The sequence below is a fragment of the Pogonomyrmex barbatus genome, unplaced genomic scaffold (assembly GCF_055798465.1).
Source record: "Pogonomyrmex barbatus isolate J1 unplaced genomic scaffold, ASM5579846v1 scaffold3, whole genome shotgun sequence".
Taxonomy (NCBI): domain Eukaryota; kingdom Metazoa; phylum Arthropoda; class Insecta; order Hymenoptera; family Formicidae; genus Pogonomyrmex; species Pogonomyrmex barbatus.
Window position 1 is genome coordinate 19,590,083 of NW_028297127.1, and position 15,533 is coordinate 19,605,615.

The 15,533-nt window shown below is 37.7% G+C and overlaps 4 protein-coding genes across 4 annotated transcripts in view; 1 reads left to right on the plus strand and 3 right to left on the minus strand.

The window, feature by feature from the left end:
* Positions 1-946: 946 nt before the first annotated feature.
* Positions 947-5,529, plus strand: swi2 (Protein singed wings 2). Its single transcript, XM_089078786.1, has 10 exons — positions 947-1,192; positions 2,298-2,465; positions 2,640-2,802; positions 3,053-3,209; positions 3,483-3,631; positions 3,722-3,907; positions 4,242-4,400; positions 4,641-4,751; positions 5,050-5,139; positions 5,246-5,529. The coding sequence occupies exons 1-10, from the start codon at positions 1,170-1,172 to the stop codon at positions 5,429-5,431; spliced, it is 1,392 nt and encodes a 463-aa protein (XP_088934912.1). The 5' UTR covers positions 947-1,169; the 3' UTR covers positions 5,432-5,529.
* Positions 5,530-5,782: 253 nt separating this feature from the next.
* On the minus strand, positions 5,783-6,309 carry LOC148936135 (uncharacterized). Its single transcript, XM_089078787.1, has 2 exons — positions 6,134-6,309; positions 5,783-5,894 (listed from the first exon to the last, which is right to left on the minus strand). The coding sequence occupies exons 1-2, from the start codon at positions 6,306-6,308 to the stop codon at positions 5,794-5,796; spliced, it is 276 nt and encodes a 91-aa protein (XP_088934913.1). The 5' UTR covers position 6,309; the 3' UTR covers positions 5,783-5,793.
* A 182-nt stretch (positions 6,310-6,491) lies between these two features.
* On the minus strand, positions 6,492-10,043 carry LOC105423928 (uncharacterized). Its single transcript, XM_089078788.1, has 6 exons — positions 8,765-10,043; positions 7,947-8,041; positions 7,555-7,843; positions 7,354-7,446; positions 7,179-7,291; positions 6,492-6,936 (listed from the first exon to the last, which is right to left on the minus strand). Exons 1-6 carry the CDS (start codon positions 8,979-8,981, stop codon positions 6,493-6,495), a joined length of 1,251 nt encoding a protein of 416 aa, XP_088934914.1. The 5' UTR covers positions 8,982-10,043; the 3' UTR covers position 6,492.
* A 336-nt stretch (positions 10,044-10,379) lies between these two features.
* Positions 10,380-15,533, minus strand: part of LOC105423927 (uncharacterized) — a 58,915-nt gene continuing 53,761 nt past the window's right edge. Inside the window, exons 9-10 of the mRNA XM_089078785.1 lie at positions 14,716-15,446; positions 10,380-14,612 (exon numbers count right to left, since the gene is read on the minus strand). Coding sequence (XP_088934911.1) covers positions 14,237-14,612; positions 14,716-15,446 — 1,107 coding nt within the window. The 3' untranslated portion in view covers positions 10,380-14,236. The remainder of the gene's footprint in view (positions 14,613-14,715; positions 15,447-15,533) is intronic.

Sequence of the window (15,533 nt, forward strand, 5' to 3'; positions counted from 1 at the left end):
AGATTTGAAGATTTTATAATTTAATAATATAGATTAGAATATTTTTATTAACAATTTCTATATTAAATAACTATTCTCAAAAGTTCTTAAGTGTCGGTCCACAATAGGTGATTTAAGCTTTAAGAAGTAAGAAATTGATCAATTATAATCGAATATAAAAAGAATAATCGACTATGATTGGTCAATTTCTTACGGTTTAAAGATTAAATACTTATTGTGAACCGACACTAATAGATCCAATAGGACTGAAGATATTTTATTTATGATTATGCTGTTTTAAAATGTTGTAATAACATTTATGAGACATCTTTTAGAGACGTCTTTTAGAGCATGTTATACCAGATAGATAAATTAAAAAATTATAATATTACGATTTTATTTTGTATAAAATATATCATGTTATATTCATATTTTTTTCAAATTTTAGTTGTATGAATGTAAATGTTTTCGTGAATTTTTTTGACAAGTTGCATCGTGATATTAAATTTTTATGATTGAATTTTTTTTATACTTCTATCTTTCATTATTATAAGATTTTAGTTCGCATATTTATTTTAAATATATTTATATTTGCATAAGTTAATTTTAATGTTTTTCATTAGAAAAAAATTTTGACACGTGTTTTATCTAAATTATTTTTTATGAAAATATATAATATCAATCTTTGACAACAAAAAAGGAAGTTATACTTTACTATAAAAATCTAATAATATATTGGGTCTCGAATGTCTTTGTATTTTATAAATGTTTCATGAAATTTGTAATAACGCGAGTGTCGCTTGCCGGCTGACGTCGTCGTTTCCACTGTTTGAAAAATGTATTATCGCAATATGCATCGCTGATCAGATAGATCATATTTCCGCGGGTGTTATCACGCAATATGTTCATTACACGTTAAGCCATCGGATCGTTTTAGTTATCCACTTGCTGACGAGCCGAATACAGCTTCTATTTTCTTATTAGCATTATTACCATTCTTCATCCATCGCGGTCACACTCGTTTAATTGGTATTGTGCTAAAAAAGAAGTGCCAAGTGATATTAAAAATATTTTTTATAAATTATGATACTTATTTATAAACAAACACTTGTTTGAGCAAACAGATTGAAAACACACTGGTATTCATTTGTAATATACTTTAATATTACATAAAATTTTATGTGACAAAAATGGCAGCGCGACGAATTTTTCTGTGAGTATATAATTTTTTTTCTTTCCTCTGCATTCTGCATTTAACATTTTACATAAACTTTAATATATAATTCTTAAATTACGTTCGCAATAACTTTTTCAAAATAGCATAAAATATCGTGTAAGATATTGAATATTGATCATACAGTCAGCAAATCGATTTATGATTTAATTTAAAAACTATAAAACGTGTTAATATTTTAAAAGAATGCTTTAAACATTTTATGATACGGAGTAATATAGACATATTTATTTATAACTTAATTTAATTGCCCGTCAAGTCCATCAGTAATTAATACGATCGGGTTTTAATAGTACAATTGAAAGGCATCATATTTCTTCTCTCGTGAATTCAGATCTATAAATACTACGTGTATTATATAAATAGGAAAAGGCATACTTGATCATTAATAAATGATATATTAATGTTCGTAACCGGTTTCCTCGAGTACGAAGGACGGTCCATCGTTAGACGGAGAGATAACTGTAACAATATTTGCAAGATATTCGATATCAGCGCGACAATGTTGCGTTGACAATCAAAGGCAAGCATAATGAGGCGCGTTCGCGTCACGATGATTAGCTCGCGTTCATTAGGCGTGCTTAATTAAGCGTGAAAGCAAATTGTTTGGAAAGTGACAGCTAATCGATCGCGAAGGGTGCTTCGAGCACTAAGATAAGTTAAGGCGATTGCGGCGCGCGAAAAAAAGTTGGAAGGATAATAAATGCGAGATATTAAATTATGTACGTGAGTTAGTTAATGCCGGCGAATATAACGGTGTATCGGTCTCGTTATCGCGTCTTGAGCAAATAACGAAGCTGCCGAGTGTAATAAAGATTATAAATCTCTCACGCCCAGCTCAGTCACTTCCGTCACACACCTCCACCGCCAGAATCCACGAATTTTCGTAATATCGTTAAACAAACTTGTTGTTAAATAAGGAGTAAATCATGCCCCGTGTGATTATGCGCAGATGTTTAAACATAATGAGCCATGTGGCTAATCTTGGGTTTCATTTAGAGAACACATGCGAGACGGCCCCGCGGCCGTTAATTCTTCGAAATTCCTCGCGGTTATGTAGTAATTAAATTTGCTTTATTTGCAGAATCGCGCTGTTTCTTACGTATACACGTCATTCGCATGGTTTTACGAAAGATGACGATATCTGTTATTGGTATCGTTCGCACGCCGACGATCATTCCGAATGCGACTTTGTGAAAAGTCGGCAACGTCTCGTTTGTTTCAACGGTATTAGAGATGAATGGCGAGCAAGGTAAATTAATAATATTGAAAATAAAGCCCACAAAATATGAATTCGGTATTTTAATAATTTCTGAACGATTAACGAGCCGACGTTGCTTTCTCGAAGTATCTCGAATTTAATTTGGTATTACTTTAATATTTCAAAGTTTTTTTTTAAAGGAGCAAGATAATATCGAATTTTTAGGGCTGAAAATGTGCAAATACTTATCCTTTGCACGTGGCCGAAAACGACGTTTGATCCTCAAGAGATTCTACGGGGATTCACGTTTTTACGAAAGTTAATGATCGCGAACAGTAACCTAACTCGATTGTCAACCGCATTTTCGAGCGAGACGCAATTTCTGGAGGTAGAGAATGCTTGCCAAACGCTTGGGAAGCTTTATCTAGATTTCATTAAAGCTGCTTATTCGAATTTTCATGGACAATTTGACAATTGGACAATTTTAATATTTACCTTGTCAATGAGTAGAATAGAAGTTAAGCGGTCTATCTCGGAAGATATTGATCATGAAAATTCGTACTTGTCGCAAGATCTATTTCTCTCGCGTGCATTTTGCCTCGAGAATATTTACGAGAGTTTTGGAGTTATATCGATAGAAAATCAATGTCACCGGCACGAAATTGCGTGCACTACCGAAAAATGCGTTCTCGAATCTGCGGGCTTTGAGGTGTCTCGATCTGAGAAACAACGCTCTTGAAGAGATCAGCGTTACCGCTTTCAATGTATCCGCGTTAAAGCACATCCATCTGACTGGTAAGAGTAAATAGTTGAAATTTTCATAAGAGAACTACAAAAATCTCTTATAAAATTTCATCTCGCTTTAATTTTAACGAACAAAATAAAAAACAAAATTATAACTTGCTAATAATTTGAAAGAGACCAGTGCAAACCAAAATTATATCAAGTTTTATAACTTACGCTATATAATTTAGAGATTTTTCATGTGCAATTAATAAATTGTTTAACCAAACTTACGTTCGTTTGATGCGCGCATCGTGGATAATTAATGAAGATGTACTGATGAAGGTAATCCATTGAGATGTACGGAAGATATAGCGTGGATTTTGGACTCCAGTGAAGGATCAGCCGCGAGTAAAGTCGTCGACAAAGACAAATTACTTTGCGCCACGCCGTATGATGGAAGACCACTTGTCCCGATCGTCGAGATAATCGCGGTAACGAGAAAATACATCCTTTTCTTGATAATTGATGATTAAGCTCTTGCGTTGAGTTCTCGCATTCCGCTAAATCAATCTGATTTTCAGACATTGAAGAAGGAATGCAAAAAGACGGTTTGCGATTGCGAATTGATTTACGTGGTTAGAGGCAAATTAACCACGCAGAAGCAACTTATAGCTTTTATTTCGGTTAATTGTAGTCATCGCGGCCTAACCGAAATGCCCCAATTCTTGCCGACAGATACAACGACCCTTCACCTAAGTGGGAATAAGGTTTATCCGTGCAATTCTTCCTGTTTAATTGATAATTTTTATTTTAAACAAACGTTTTTATATGAACACAATTAAAAAATATTACCGATGTGTGATTCAATAATACTTGTGTTTAAAGCATATGTATTTATAAAGCTTATTATTTTCAAATATAAAGATGTAAATATAAGATATGTTATTACTTCTTTTAATTTTTTATACATAATATTATACATTATATATATATACATACATACACATATATATATATATATATATACTTATTTATTTATTTATTTATTTATTTAAATGTGATGGTTAAAGTGCTTTTACTCTAATCCTTTATTTATTGTAGATCATGGATTTAACTCCACTCACGACAAATCCAGCTTACAAGTCCGTATTGGACCTCTACGTAGACGATAATCTGGTAGAATCTATTGCCCGGCTAGAAGGATCAGACTGGCTGGACCGTTTCAGACTCTTTAATCTCCGAGGGAATAAACTTATCGATGTTAGTTATTCGCTGTATCGAAATTATGTGCGAATAAACGATCTCTTTTATGTGACGAATATCGAAAATAAAAAAAAATTGTTGGAGTCCCGTGCGGCACGGTAGATGATTAAGAAACGAGATATGCGATTTAAGAAGATTATAAAGTATCACGCGTCATTCTGTGTCAACATAGTATGGCACTTAATAAATGCCACAGAATAAATATAGTCTATGATTCTTTGTTCTTGTATTTTTCAGTTGCCTACTTACGCTTTAGAAAACGCATTACTGCACAACAGCAATGTAGCTAGCCTGTATCTTGGCAATAATTCGTGGACATGCGACTGCCATTTTACACCGAGTTTTCAGGTATTATTAAAAAAAAAATTAATAATACAATTAATTAAAAATTGGCAAATAGTATATGTTTTGTTCGTTTAAGTTTTTTATTTCATTTATTTTAAATTAAATTTAAAAAAATAGATAGATAAAAAAAAATATATATATATATAAAAGATCGAAGTTTTAAATTTAATTTTTGATTTTGGTATTTACAATTTATTTTTTGAGTAAATTTTTTTCTTTTAATTTATGATTATTTTAAATAATTATTGCCAGATTTTAGTTACTGTTAGTTAGTTGTATGTTTTGACTTGTATTTTTACAGGATCTTTTGATCAGACATCCAAATATAATAAAAGATATCAATGACATAAGATGCGCCTTTATGAGCGACAACGATAATTCAAACAAACAGGTAACTAACTGCTAATATCTTTTTTATCAGATTGAAAAGCAAATTCATGAATAATACAATTAAGATGAAATTGCGTTGTGCTTTAATGTAAAAAAATGGCTCACAGATCCGCGATCTTACGAGAACAGAGATCTGTATTTCACCGGACGAAGATTCTTGGCTTCATCCCCTCGACGTTTTGAACATCGTATTGGCGTCATTAATATTCCTAGTGCTTGGCAAGCTTTTGTACGATTACTGGTCTTTTAAGAAAACCGGAAAGCTACCTTGGATCGTCGCCAAAATACCATGATGGTGGTTCAAATACCTTTTACAAGAGCGATCGAGTGTTCGATCATTAAAATAATAATGGAGATTGTGGCGGAGGAATAAATATATTTGCATTTAAAATATTTTTTTTCTTAAAAAAATCAGCTTTCTTCATCTTATGCATCAAGCGTATTAGCTTTGAATTTAATCAAATCTTTTTTAACGTGATAAACAAACATGAGGTACAGGTGTGTGAACACATGTTCAAGTCAAAAATTTTAGTTATGCGAAACTTTTGATGGCTGTTTTATGTATTTTAACGTTTAAATGTTTCGTTTAAAAAGTTAAAAATCCAAAAAGAATAAAAATTACATTATATTGTTATAATTGATACAATTTTTGATATCAATTTGTATTGTGCGTTTGCTGTTCCGTTTCACAAATATATTTCTGATACAAGCTTTCTGCAGCAGCAATCTTAGCTCTATCTCTAGTCAGCCCTTGTCCTAAAAATACAACAGAATATACTGAATTATTAATAAATAATTAAAAATATATATATATCAATTATATTAAAAAAAACTATGTTAAAATTATATGTCATGTTTCCTTCAGAATGCAGAATATTTTTTTCAATAAAATCAAGATTTGAGTAAAAATTTAAAAAGTTTATTATAAATTAAAGTTTAAAGTTTTGATTTTGACCAAATTATATTCGTGACAACAAAATGAGAAAGTAACGTACCTTTTCCAACATGACCTAACGCTTTACATCGAGCTATGTACATAAATCCTTGATTTGTTCTTAAATTACGAATGGCATATTCCGGAATAGGTTCTTCTTTCTCGAGACAAAGCTTATAGAGCTTTTGCGACGCATTCTTCAAATCGCCTTTATTAAATGCTATTATCTCTAACATCCTGACACAAAGAGAATATATCAAATTTGATGCTTTTCAGAGCATCGCTCCGGTAAGCTTTACATTATCAAAATCCCGATTTATAACCGATATTATGTATTTTTGCATCATTAAACTTACTCCCCCCTCGAGAGATCTAATAATCCGGACGATGGAAATTTCGAGCCATCCATCTGACGCTCGGCTATGATCCACAATATTTTTGCTGCCAATTCATTTTTGGCGAGGCCTTCGATCGCGGCACACGACATTGCTGACACATTATCCAAACTATGTTTAACAATGTATAAAAAAGCACTTGCAATATTTTATACGCCAGACTTATGAGCAAGTAAAAATTATTAAAACAATTGCTAAGAAACCGCAATGAATAATCTGCGGTATTTTTGGGTGAAAAAATAATGCTCAACATGACGACGATATGTGATAATATCCCACGTAATCTCTTTGCACGAGGTATGAAATATTTACCACGAAATCCACACAAGTCACCAGTTATCACATACAAATTCTGTTTCGGCTTATACTCGTATTTGATCGTCTCTTTGCACCGTTTTGCATACTCTTCAAGGATAGTCAATGGCGAACGATGATTCGCAGTTGCTGCAGAACATTTCGCAATGTTGACCTATATTATTTAAATTTAACGTTTTCGTCATTATAAAATAGTAGACATAATTTTAATTTTATGTAAATCAAATTTTTAGATATTTTCTATAATTATAATTGAATAAAAGAATAAAATGAGACTTTAAGAAATATTTATTATTTAGAAGTCTCTTCTGTTTCAAAAGATTTATGTTATGACAATGTCCCAAAAAACTCTATTTTTATTCATGTCACAAAAATATGAGAAAAATATTTCAGTACCTCCGAATTTTTAATAACTTTTTTATCATCGATTTTGCCACCATCGCTGATCAGAGGCGAATGGTCATCTACATTTTCGTCGACATTTGGCCGAGTTTCAGAATCATTGTCACCTAGGATAATTAAAGTAACGTTTATCGTTTTATGGTATTAATTGCAAAATGAAATTTTATACCTTCCATGTCGTCGTGCCATTCTCGCAACATATTATCAGTTATTTCCGTCCAGCCTTCCAAACTGTTCGTTTCAGCTATTGCCTTCATCAGCCCTAAATATCAAATATGATCGTGCATCGAAGCAAGTAGCATTATAAATTTTTTTTTTCACGAGTATCTACGTATTATATTTTTTCTAACCGCTCTACTTTCTCACTCACTCTCTTCCGAATTAACACCGATTGCTTTGTCACTATTATTCTTTACGTTAGTATCCGATTTCTCCTGGGAACCGTGACATTTATTCATTGAGCTCGTTTTGAAATGTTGAACGACCTCGTCGACTCCTGGAGGTGAATTCAAATGATATTCCTGACAGGGATGTTTCGTCTCGCACTGAATGGATTGTTCGCTACAATGTTGAGACTCTAAATCCGCCTGCTTCCCGTGAATATCGTGCACCACAAATTGCGTTTCAACATTCTCGGCGGCTTCGCGATATTCCGAAATCTTGGAGAAAAGGGGGACATTTTTTTTTCCTTCTTTTTATTTAAAGTGACGAGCAATAACAGCGTGTAACGATAAAAGCGAAATGTCTGGGAAATCTACATACGTTCGTTTCTTCGGCGAACGATTCTATGTCGGATACCATCGAAATCGTCGCGTTAGATTCCCGGGAATCCGGTGTGTGAAACGAGCTGGACGTGTCTGTAATATCAAATGAGAGCGTCAGATCTCGCGGGCTGGCAGAAGTTAGGCAATATTGCCGCGTTGTAAATTTTACATTCGGGGAATCGTTGAAATTTCCGGACCACACTCGGAATCGCGGACGCGAGAAATTATTACACGTAACAAATTCGATAAATAAATTATATTAACCGAAGGCAAATGTGAACGGGGGCAAATTTAACAAATCGGCTTACGCGACGACGTCAGATTACGATTTTACTTAAATCTTCGAATAAGCACCCTTTAATCGTGAAAACGTTTGATTTATAAAATTGAGCAAACGAAGGATTATCGCGGGGCACAACAATTTGGTCGATAAGTCCGCGGCGCAATTGGAAGGATAAATGGATGTAGGTCGCGCGTACATCATACATTTCTATGAAAGATAAATTTTCCTCGTGAATAAATTATTTGTATGTGTTTCCCCCCCTCCTCCCTCCCCGTTCTATCATGTATACCATTAATTTAATAACATGATAATTACAATGAGGTTAGCCGAGTGCACGAATAAATGCACGCTATTTGCATAATTGGATCACGCTATTGTAACCATTAATTTTCAGCTTAAACTCATTATTTTAAGCACGCTAAATCGTAAAACGGCGTTAAGCCGAGTACGAGTAATTTCGAAATTTCGAAATTCGTTCGTTACGCGGGCGCACGCGGGGCGGAAAGATCGGCTTTCCCGAAAAGGAATCGCACCATTTCCCTGGGTGCAGGGCGTCTTGAGCTGCTGCAGCAGATCCTCAGCCCGTTCGATCACCGTTTCCATCTCGCAGAGGAGCGGCGCCGCATTCGGGAACCGCCGGGTGATGGTGTCCCAAATGACCTCGGCATCCTCGACACCGTGTAGCGACCTCGGTGGTTCCAGCTTGCCGTGTATTGCCGTATCGGTGAACGTTGCACTCCCGCCGGACATTCGAGAATCTTCTCGTCTTCTCGCGAGCAGCCTGTCCGCGACGCGATGAATATTTCATCGAGATACCGCCGTGATAAATCTGCCGGGGTTATGGCCGAGCGGTTTTACATTTTTCGTGGACGGAAAATTGACGGATGGAAGACGCGTCGAGAGTACAAACAACGTAGGAGCGCGATGTCATCCTGATCGCGTTGAAACATGCATATCTTCCGCGGTATGAATTTTCCGGGTCGCATGAATAAAATTGAGGCGGAATGCCGCTATTAGTAGCTGGGAAAGACATAGAGACAAAGGCATTTATATTTTGAAGATCCTCAAATAAAATCGTATTCTATCTGTTTCGTACGGCTTTATGAATACTTTGCTGCTTTTATTGCAAAGCGATCGCTTTGCATTTTAAAATTATCCCTTTGTCATGGTAAGTATCACAATATTCTATATAAAGAGATGTAAAAAAAAAAAAAAAGAAATAAAAAGAATTTAACTAATTACTTTTTTATCAGAGACGTTTGTTCTTGCGAGTGAAAAATGATCTCACGTTTTATATACCATTATATGAAATTATATGCTGAAAGATTTTTTTTTTTAGAACAAATGTTGTAATATTTTTATTCATATCTTTCTTCTCAATTATTTCTTCTCGAAGCGTTTCTAAAAGAAATAAAATACACGTGAAGATGTTTCTTTTCATTATTTCCGTTATGATTAGTGCTACGCTGTCATTTTTGATGACGTGAATTTGCACGTTAAAGATGATGTATCGCTTCGCAAATTATTTTAGGGACATACGAGAGATCGGACAAAAGTTGCACGATGCATCCCGGCGTATAATGCGTATTTATAAACTGAAATTAAGGCTAGAATGTGGATAGCGTTACTTCTCAAGAGATTGTGATTGAGAAAGAGTCCCTACAGTCATGACGAAGTTTTTCCGAGGAGAATCAACCTAAATACGAAAAGTTTATGGAAATTAAAAATGGTGCATAAGAAAAAGGGGGAAATGCGAGATAATCTCTTTTAACAAAAATTGAAATTAATTTTAAATATGTTTTATCTTCATTCTTTTGCTGATATTTTTCAAACTTTCAAAAGTAATTTTATAGTGATGCTTCATTTAAGCATTTTTTTCTCGGAGAATGTCAAGTATTATAAAGTTTATTATTTAGATTATTATTTATCTAAAAAAAGTAAAATAATCTGAAGATCCTTACGTTCCAGCGATGAATAGTCCTTGTTGTTTGCGATCATTGTTTACACAGATTTATACAGGACAGAAATTTTTAGGTCACATGTCTCCGCATAACTCTTTATGAATATACTAACTCGTAGAGAAAGTTGTCTCGGAGAAAGAACGAAACGATCATGAATTGATTAATAATACATTTCCCACGGCTGAGCTGCTGGGTTTCTTTAACGCGATGGTATTTTATTAAAATTATAAACACGGGATTACAATACATCGTGTAACGCGTAATACTTGCTTAGAAACGTCGTTGAATCAAGGCCTCTTTGATTCAAAACTCTTTTTTTACCATCCACTTTTTTTTTTAGCTACGTGTGTGCGAGCCAGTTTGTGCTACGGCATTTTTTTTCCTTTTTTTTTTCTTATTTTTTTTTTTTTACTTTTTTTTCGTGTACCGTTCTTACATACATGCATAGTACTATAGTTTCGTAATCGTAGGACGCATTCTCGATTGAGCGCGACTCGTAGTCGTATCGTATAAATCCCGCATGACGATCACACGCTCCATAATTTAGGATCTATCCGTCGGAGAAACTAAACGCAACGCTCTCTCTGACTCGTTTCGTGACAACAGGAACGACTTTTCGTGGGTGCTTTTAAAGGCCGGGTCACATCGACATTTCGTGCCGGGAGGATAAACCGGGAAAATAATATAAATCACCTCCCCCTTGTGAATAGAAAACGATGCGTCCCACAATGTTTATTACGTCGGTTTTTCGTCGTCGAGGAACTTGCGCGTTCACTTATTTATTTATTAGATAGATTTATCGTGAACCGCGAGAAAACCACTACCGGACTCGGGGATAAAAAAATTTCATGTGAAATGCCCTCTCTTCCTTTCCTCTCTTTGACTTTGAACTTTTTTATAAAGGCAGAATCAGGGAGAATCTCTGTTCGCTGAAAAAAGTCGCTTCGGTTGTCCGTAAAAAAAAAATGACCTCTCTACTTCAGCTTCTCTCTGAGGGCTGGAGGCCAGCGACGGATGGTAGCGCGCTTAAATCAATTTCGAACTTTCGATATGTTGGAGTAAATTTTAACGTATCTTTAATGTGGCAATCGCACGGTTAACACATCGAAGAGCCCGGCGTGTGCACAATCTCGCTTTTGATGCACGCTACGTCATTCGCTGGTACGTTACTCGTTATCGGATTCCATGTCTCATACAGAACGTCATATAGTCGGACAATTTTTCGTATTCGGGTAGAAAGAGAGTTATAAAACTTTATGAATAAATAATAACTAAGCGGCAGTATTCGTAGATAGACGATATCCTTGGGTAGTGAATTATTCACGGAGCAATTCATGAGACTGGCGAAAAATATCTTAACGCGACCGACGTCACTGCAGGAATTTTTAAACTGTAACACAGACGTAGATATATGTTTTTTTTTTTTTTTTTTTGTAAAAATACTGTATCAAAATATCACAATTGACATTAAAAGCATCCAAAATTGCAATTTAAGTGTCATTTTCCAAAATTTCGCAATATATAAGCTATTGTCTAAAACGATAGAATAAATAATTTTTTCTCAATTAGAAGTAAAAAAAGATAGAAAAAGTGTATATTATCGATATAAAATTGAATCGCTTCTTCTTTTATTTTAAACGTTTCTGAAAGGAGAATAAAAATAAAATTTTGTGTCATTTTAATTTGATTATGTCTTCTTAGTTATAATATATATGACAAAGTGTTATTCAATTTTCTTTTTTTCAATGATGAGTCTAATGGCTTACTAACAATACTTTAATCAATTTTTCTCCGATTTTCTCTCAAAATACGCTAAATCGACCTAGAAATTGTACGCTGGACGCGTTAAGACATCGATCTCGCCAAGATAGATCGCGTTGAAAGGTAATGGTTTACTTTCGGCGATGGTTTTCGAAGGTGCGCATATGCGAACGTGAGGTTCACGCGAGAGATTTATTTCCGATTGTTGATACGCTTACTTCTATCACAGCATACAGACGTACGTTAGACATGCTTTACCATACAATGTCTATAATAGGCTAACGCGTGGAGACTGCGTCCATTTGCTTAACGTTTCGTTTGCTTAACAGGATTACGGTTTACACGGCTCCCGCGGCATCCAATTAGTTACACGTTGAATATCTACGTCCCATTCAGGCCGCGCGTATCGATGCCGAAACCTAGATTATACGAGTAAATTATCTACGTATCGTGTTGCCTTCCGCAAATCACCTATAAAGTTTAAGAAGTCAAAAACCACGGGTACGGATAATATAAAAAAATGATTGTTGGATCCACGTAGATTGTGGTGAGACCCGGTCACCGCATCGTAATGCGCGAACACATCATAGTCGTATGAAATAGAGTCACTAATGTATCGTATAATGTACAATAATATAATGCGCGAAAGGGTGACTGTACTAGATTTGCACCAGGTGACAGCGATCAGCTCGTAGAAAGACATTTTATGAAACTGGCATCGATTCGTATTTTTGCACTTTTTTTTTTTTATAAAATTCATTAAAGTCAATAATTTGGTCCTGATCGAAATATTATATATATGTGATATCAGATCATGAATGGCACAACGATCCTGATATTCAATCGAATCTTGATGACAGATTAGTTTTAACAGTTAAACATTTAGTAGTAAAAAACCGTCCAGTGCAGTCACCCTAACATGGAACAATGCGTAACGTCGCGAGAACGTAGTCCAAAACTTACGGTTGGTCCGGCCGTAAGGTCCAACCCCATAGGTGATCTAATAAGAAAGTCTGATTAGACAGTTGTGAAGCGCGTGAGTCCGATTGTAACGGTCATCGAGACAGATTTTGTGCGAACGTCAATGACGTCAATTCTCCTTAACTCGTCATCGCTTTTTCTTTTCTCCCGGATTTCGTATCACAAGAATGAAAATGACGTTACCGAGAAATGCGAGTCGTCGGGACGCACGCGATCAAAGAGGTACGAGCGGAAGTACATCCGGCTCTTTTCCCCTGGCACAGTCGCGAAATATCATTCGAATGTCATTCGCGGTTCCGTAAACTCCTCGCATATTCCTCCGGTGTTCTTTCCCGTCGATCGCATCGTCATTCACACGTAAGCCATCCCTCGAAATGCTTCCCTCGCGCCTTAGCGATCGCGCTATCGTTCTCCCTTCTTTATTCCTTCATCTCGTTACTTTTATCGTCGTACTCACGTCGTAGACGTTTACGACGTTCGCTCGATAGCCGACAGAAAGTGCACTCAACGGAAACAGCGTATCCTACATCTCTTAGAAGCATTGCGTACGCGTATACGCCAATTTCACCACTCTTCGTCCACTCGCGCGTATCTCTCTCTCTCTTCCTCTTTTCTTTTCTTTTCTTTCTTTACTCCTAAATCGTGTGTATCTAAACCTACCATGATACTGCGGTGTTTACCGTAAATGCCATATACACGAGCGTACACGAGGTGCGTTTATATCTACCTCTCGTCGTAGCTCCGGTTTTCGGAGGGTTGCAGGCGGTCCCGTGCTTTGCAAACCATGCTCGCGCGACAAGCCTAGCTTGGTTATCCACCCCGGTCTAATAAGTCGAATCCGCGATCCGCTTATTCAAAGCAAGCCGATCGTTATGATTCGATTAGAGGAATAGAACTCGAACTACCACGTTCGCCGCCAGCCAAGTGGCTACCGAGCACGTCTCGTGCGCTCGCTTCTATGCGCTTCGGATATATTCTACGGGATTTCGTACGATTACTGCGAGAGTATGTATACGTGTGTATGTGTGCGCCCGCCGCGCATGTAAACTTTGTGTCGGTGTGTGTGTGTGTGTGTGTGTGTGTGTGTGTGTGTGTGTGTGTGTGTGTGTGTGTGTGATGCGTATCTTTGGGATGGGAGTGTTTTGGCTGCCGTACACTCCGGTCCGTTACTCGGGGATTGACGGGAGGTGAAGGAGAGAGGAGGAGGGGGGGGGGGGGAGAGGGAGGGGGCCCAGAGCGAGGTAGGCATTTAAAAATCATGACTATTCACACGGTGGTCTCGATATTGGCGATGGCGTATTGTCAACAAATACTGTCCTTCCCGTAATTCTCCAGGTACATTTCCTGGGGCGTGGCTAGGTTGTAGCGTCCGCTCAGCCGACTCCCGGTCAAGCCGTTGTTATGGTGAGTATGATTCACGTGGAGATGATTGACGTTCAGGGCGACGTTTTTCTTCTTCTTCCGCGCCTTGTGCCGGTAGAGGCAGTACTTGAGACAACCGGTGGCCAGCAGGAGGATCAGGAATATACCGAGGGCCCCGGCGCCCACCGCGACGTAGAGCAGCGTCACCCCGAAGCGGTACGAGCAATTAGCCTCCTCCTCGTCGAAGCCCGAGGGACAGTGGCGCACGCCGTCGCACCACAGAACGGAGCTGATGCACGCCTGGATCTCTGGGCACCTGGTGAACGGAAGAGAAGATTTTATTCCTGGATAAGTTATTTCAACGGAAGAAATATTTAGAAAATTGATTTTTTAATCGTGGTGAAAATCTCACGACGAACCTGTACGGGCAATCTTCCGCGGGCAGTATGGCGAACGCGTTGGTGCCTAAATTGGGCGCGATCGGAGAACGTTTGGAGATCGCGATCCACGTGACGGCGTAGAAACCGGGTTCCCGCTGAAGGAACTCGACGACGAAGCTGCGGGAGTGCTGCGCCATCGCCACGCTCGCGTTCACGGCGGTGTAATTCCAGCCGCCCGAGAAGAAGTCGACGGTCCTCGCCGTGTCGACACCACCCTCCGGACAGATCACGCTGCGCTCCTTCGTGTTCGCGGCCGAATAGACGATGATTCGGTTCAGGGTCGTGCACTCCTCGACGTTGTCCAAGGTGATGCCGTAGCCGGCGGTTCTCAAGTATAGGAAGTTGATGCGCGCGTCCTCCGGCTCGATTAGCCACGGCTCGTTCACGCATTGCGTCGCCGTGAGGTCTTCCGTATTCGTAAGGATCTCCTCCACCGCGGCCAGACCGGGAATCACCCGCGGTAGAGGACTTCTCAGGGAGATCTCGCCGCTGGTGCCGCGCAATCGTCGTTCCTCGAGTTTCGTCGAGCATCCGTGCTCGTTCGATTCCGCGCCTACCGGAACGAAACGGTATTCCCCCTCGAAGAAGAAGTCTCGGTAATCCTGGGTGACGTTCATGAGAGTGATGATGAACCGAACTTCCACCACGTTCGATGTCAGAGTCCGCACGACGATCCTCTCGCTCACGTTCGAGCATAGACAATCGCGAACCTAAAAGCAGAAAGTTACAACGATGCGAAATAAAGAGATCGTATTATTTTTGTGTAAATATTTTTCTTATTATTTATTCGGAAACGA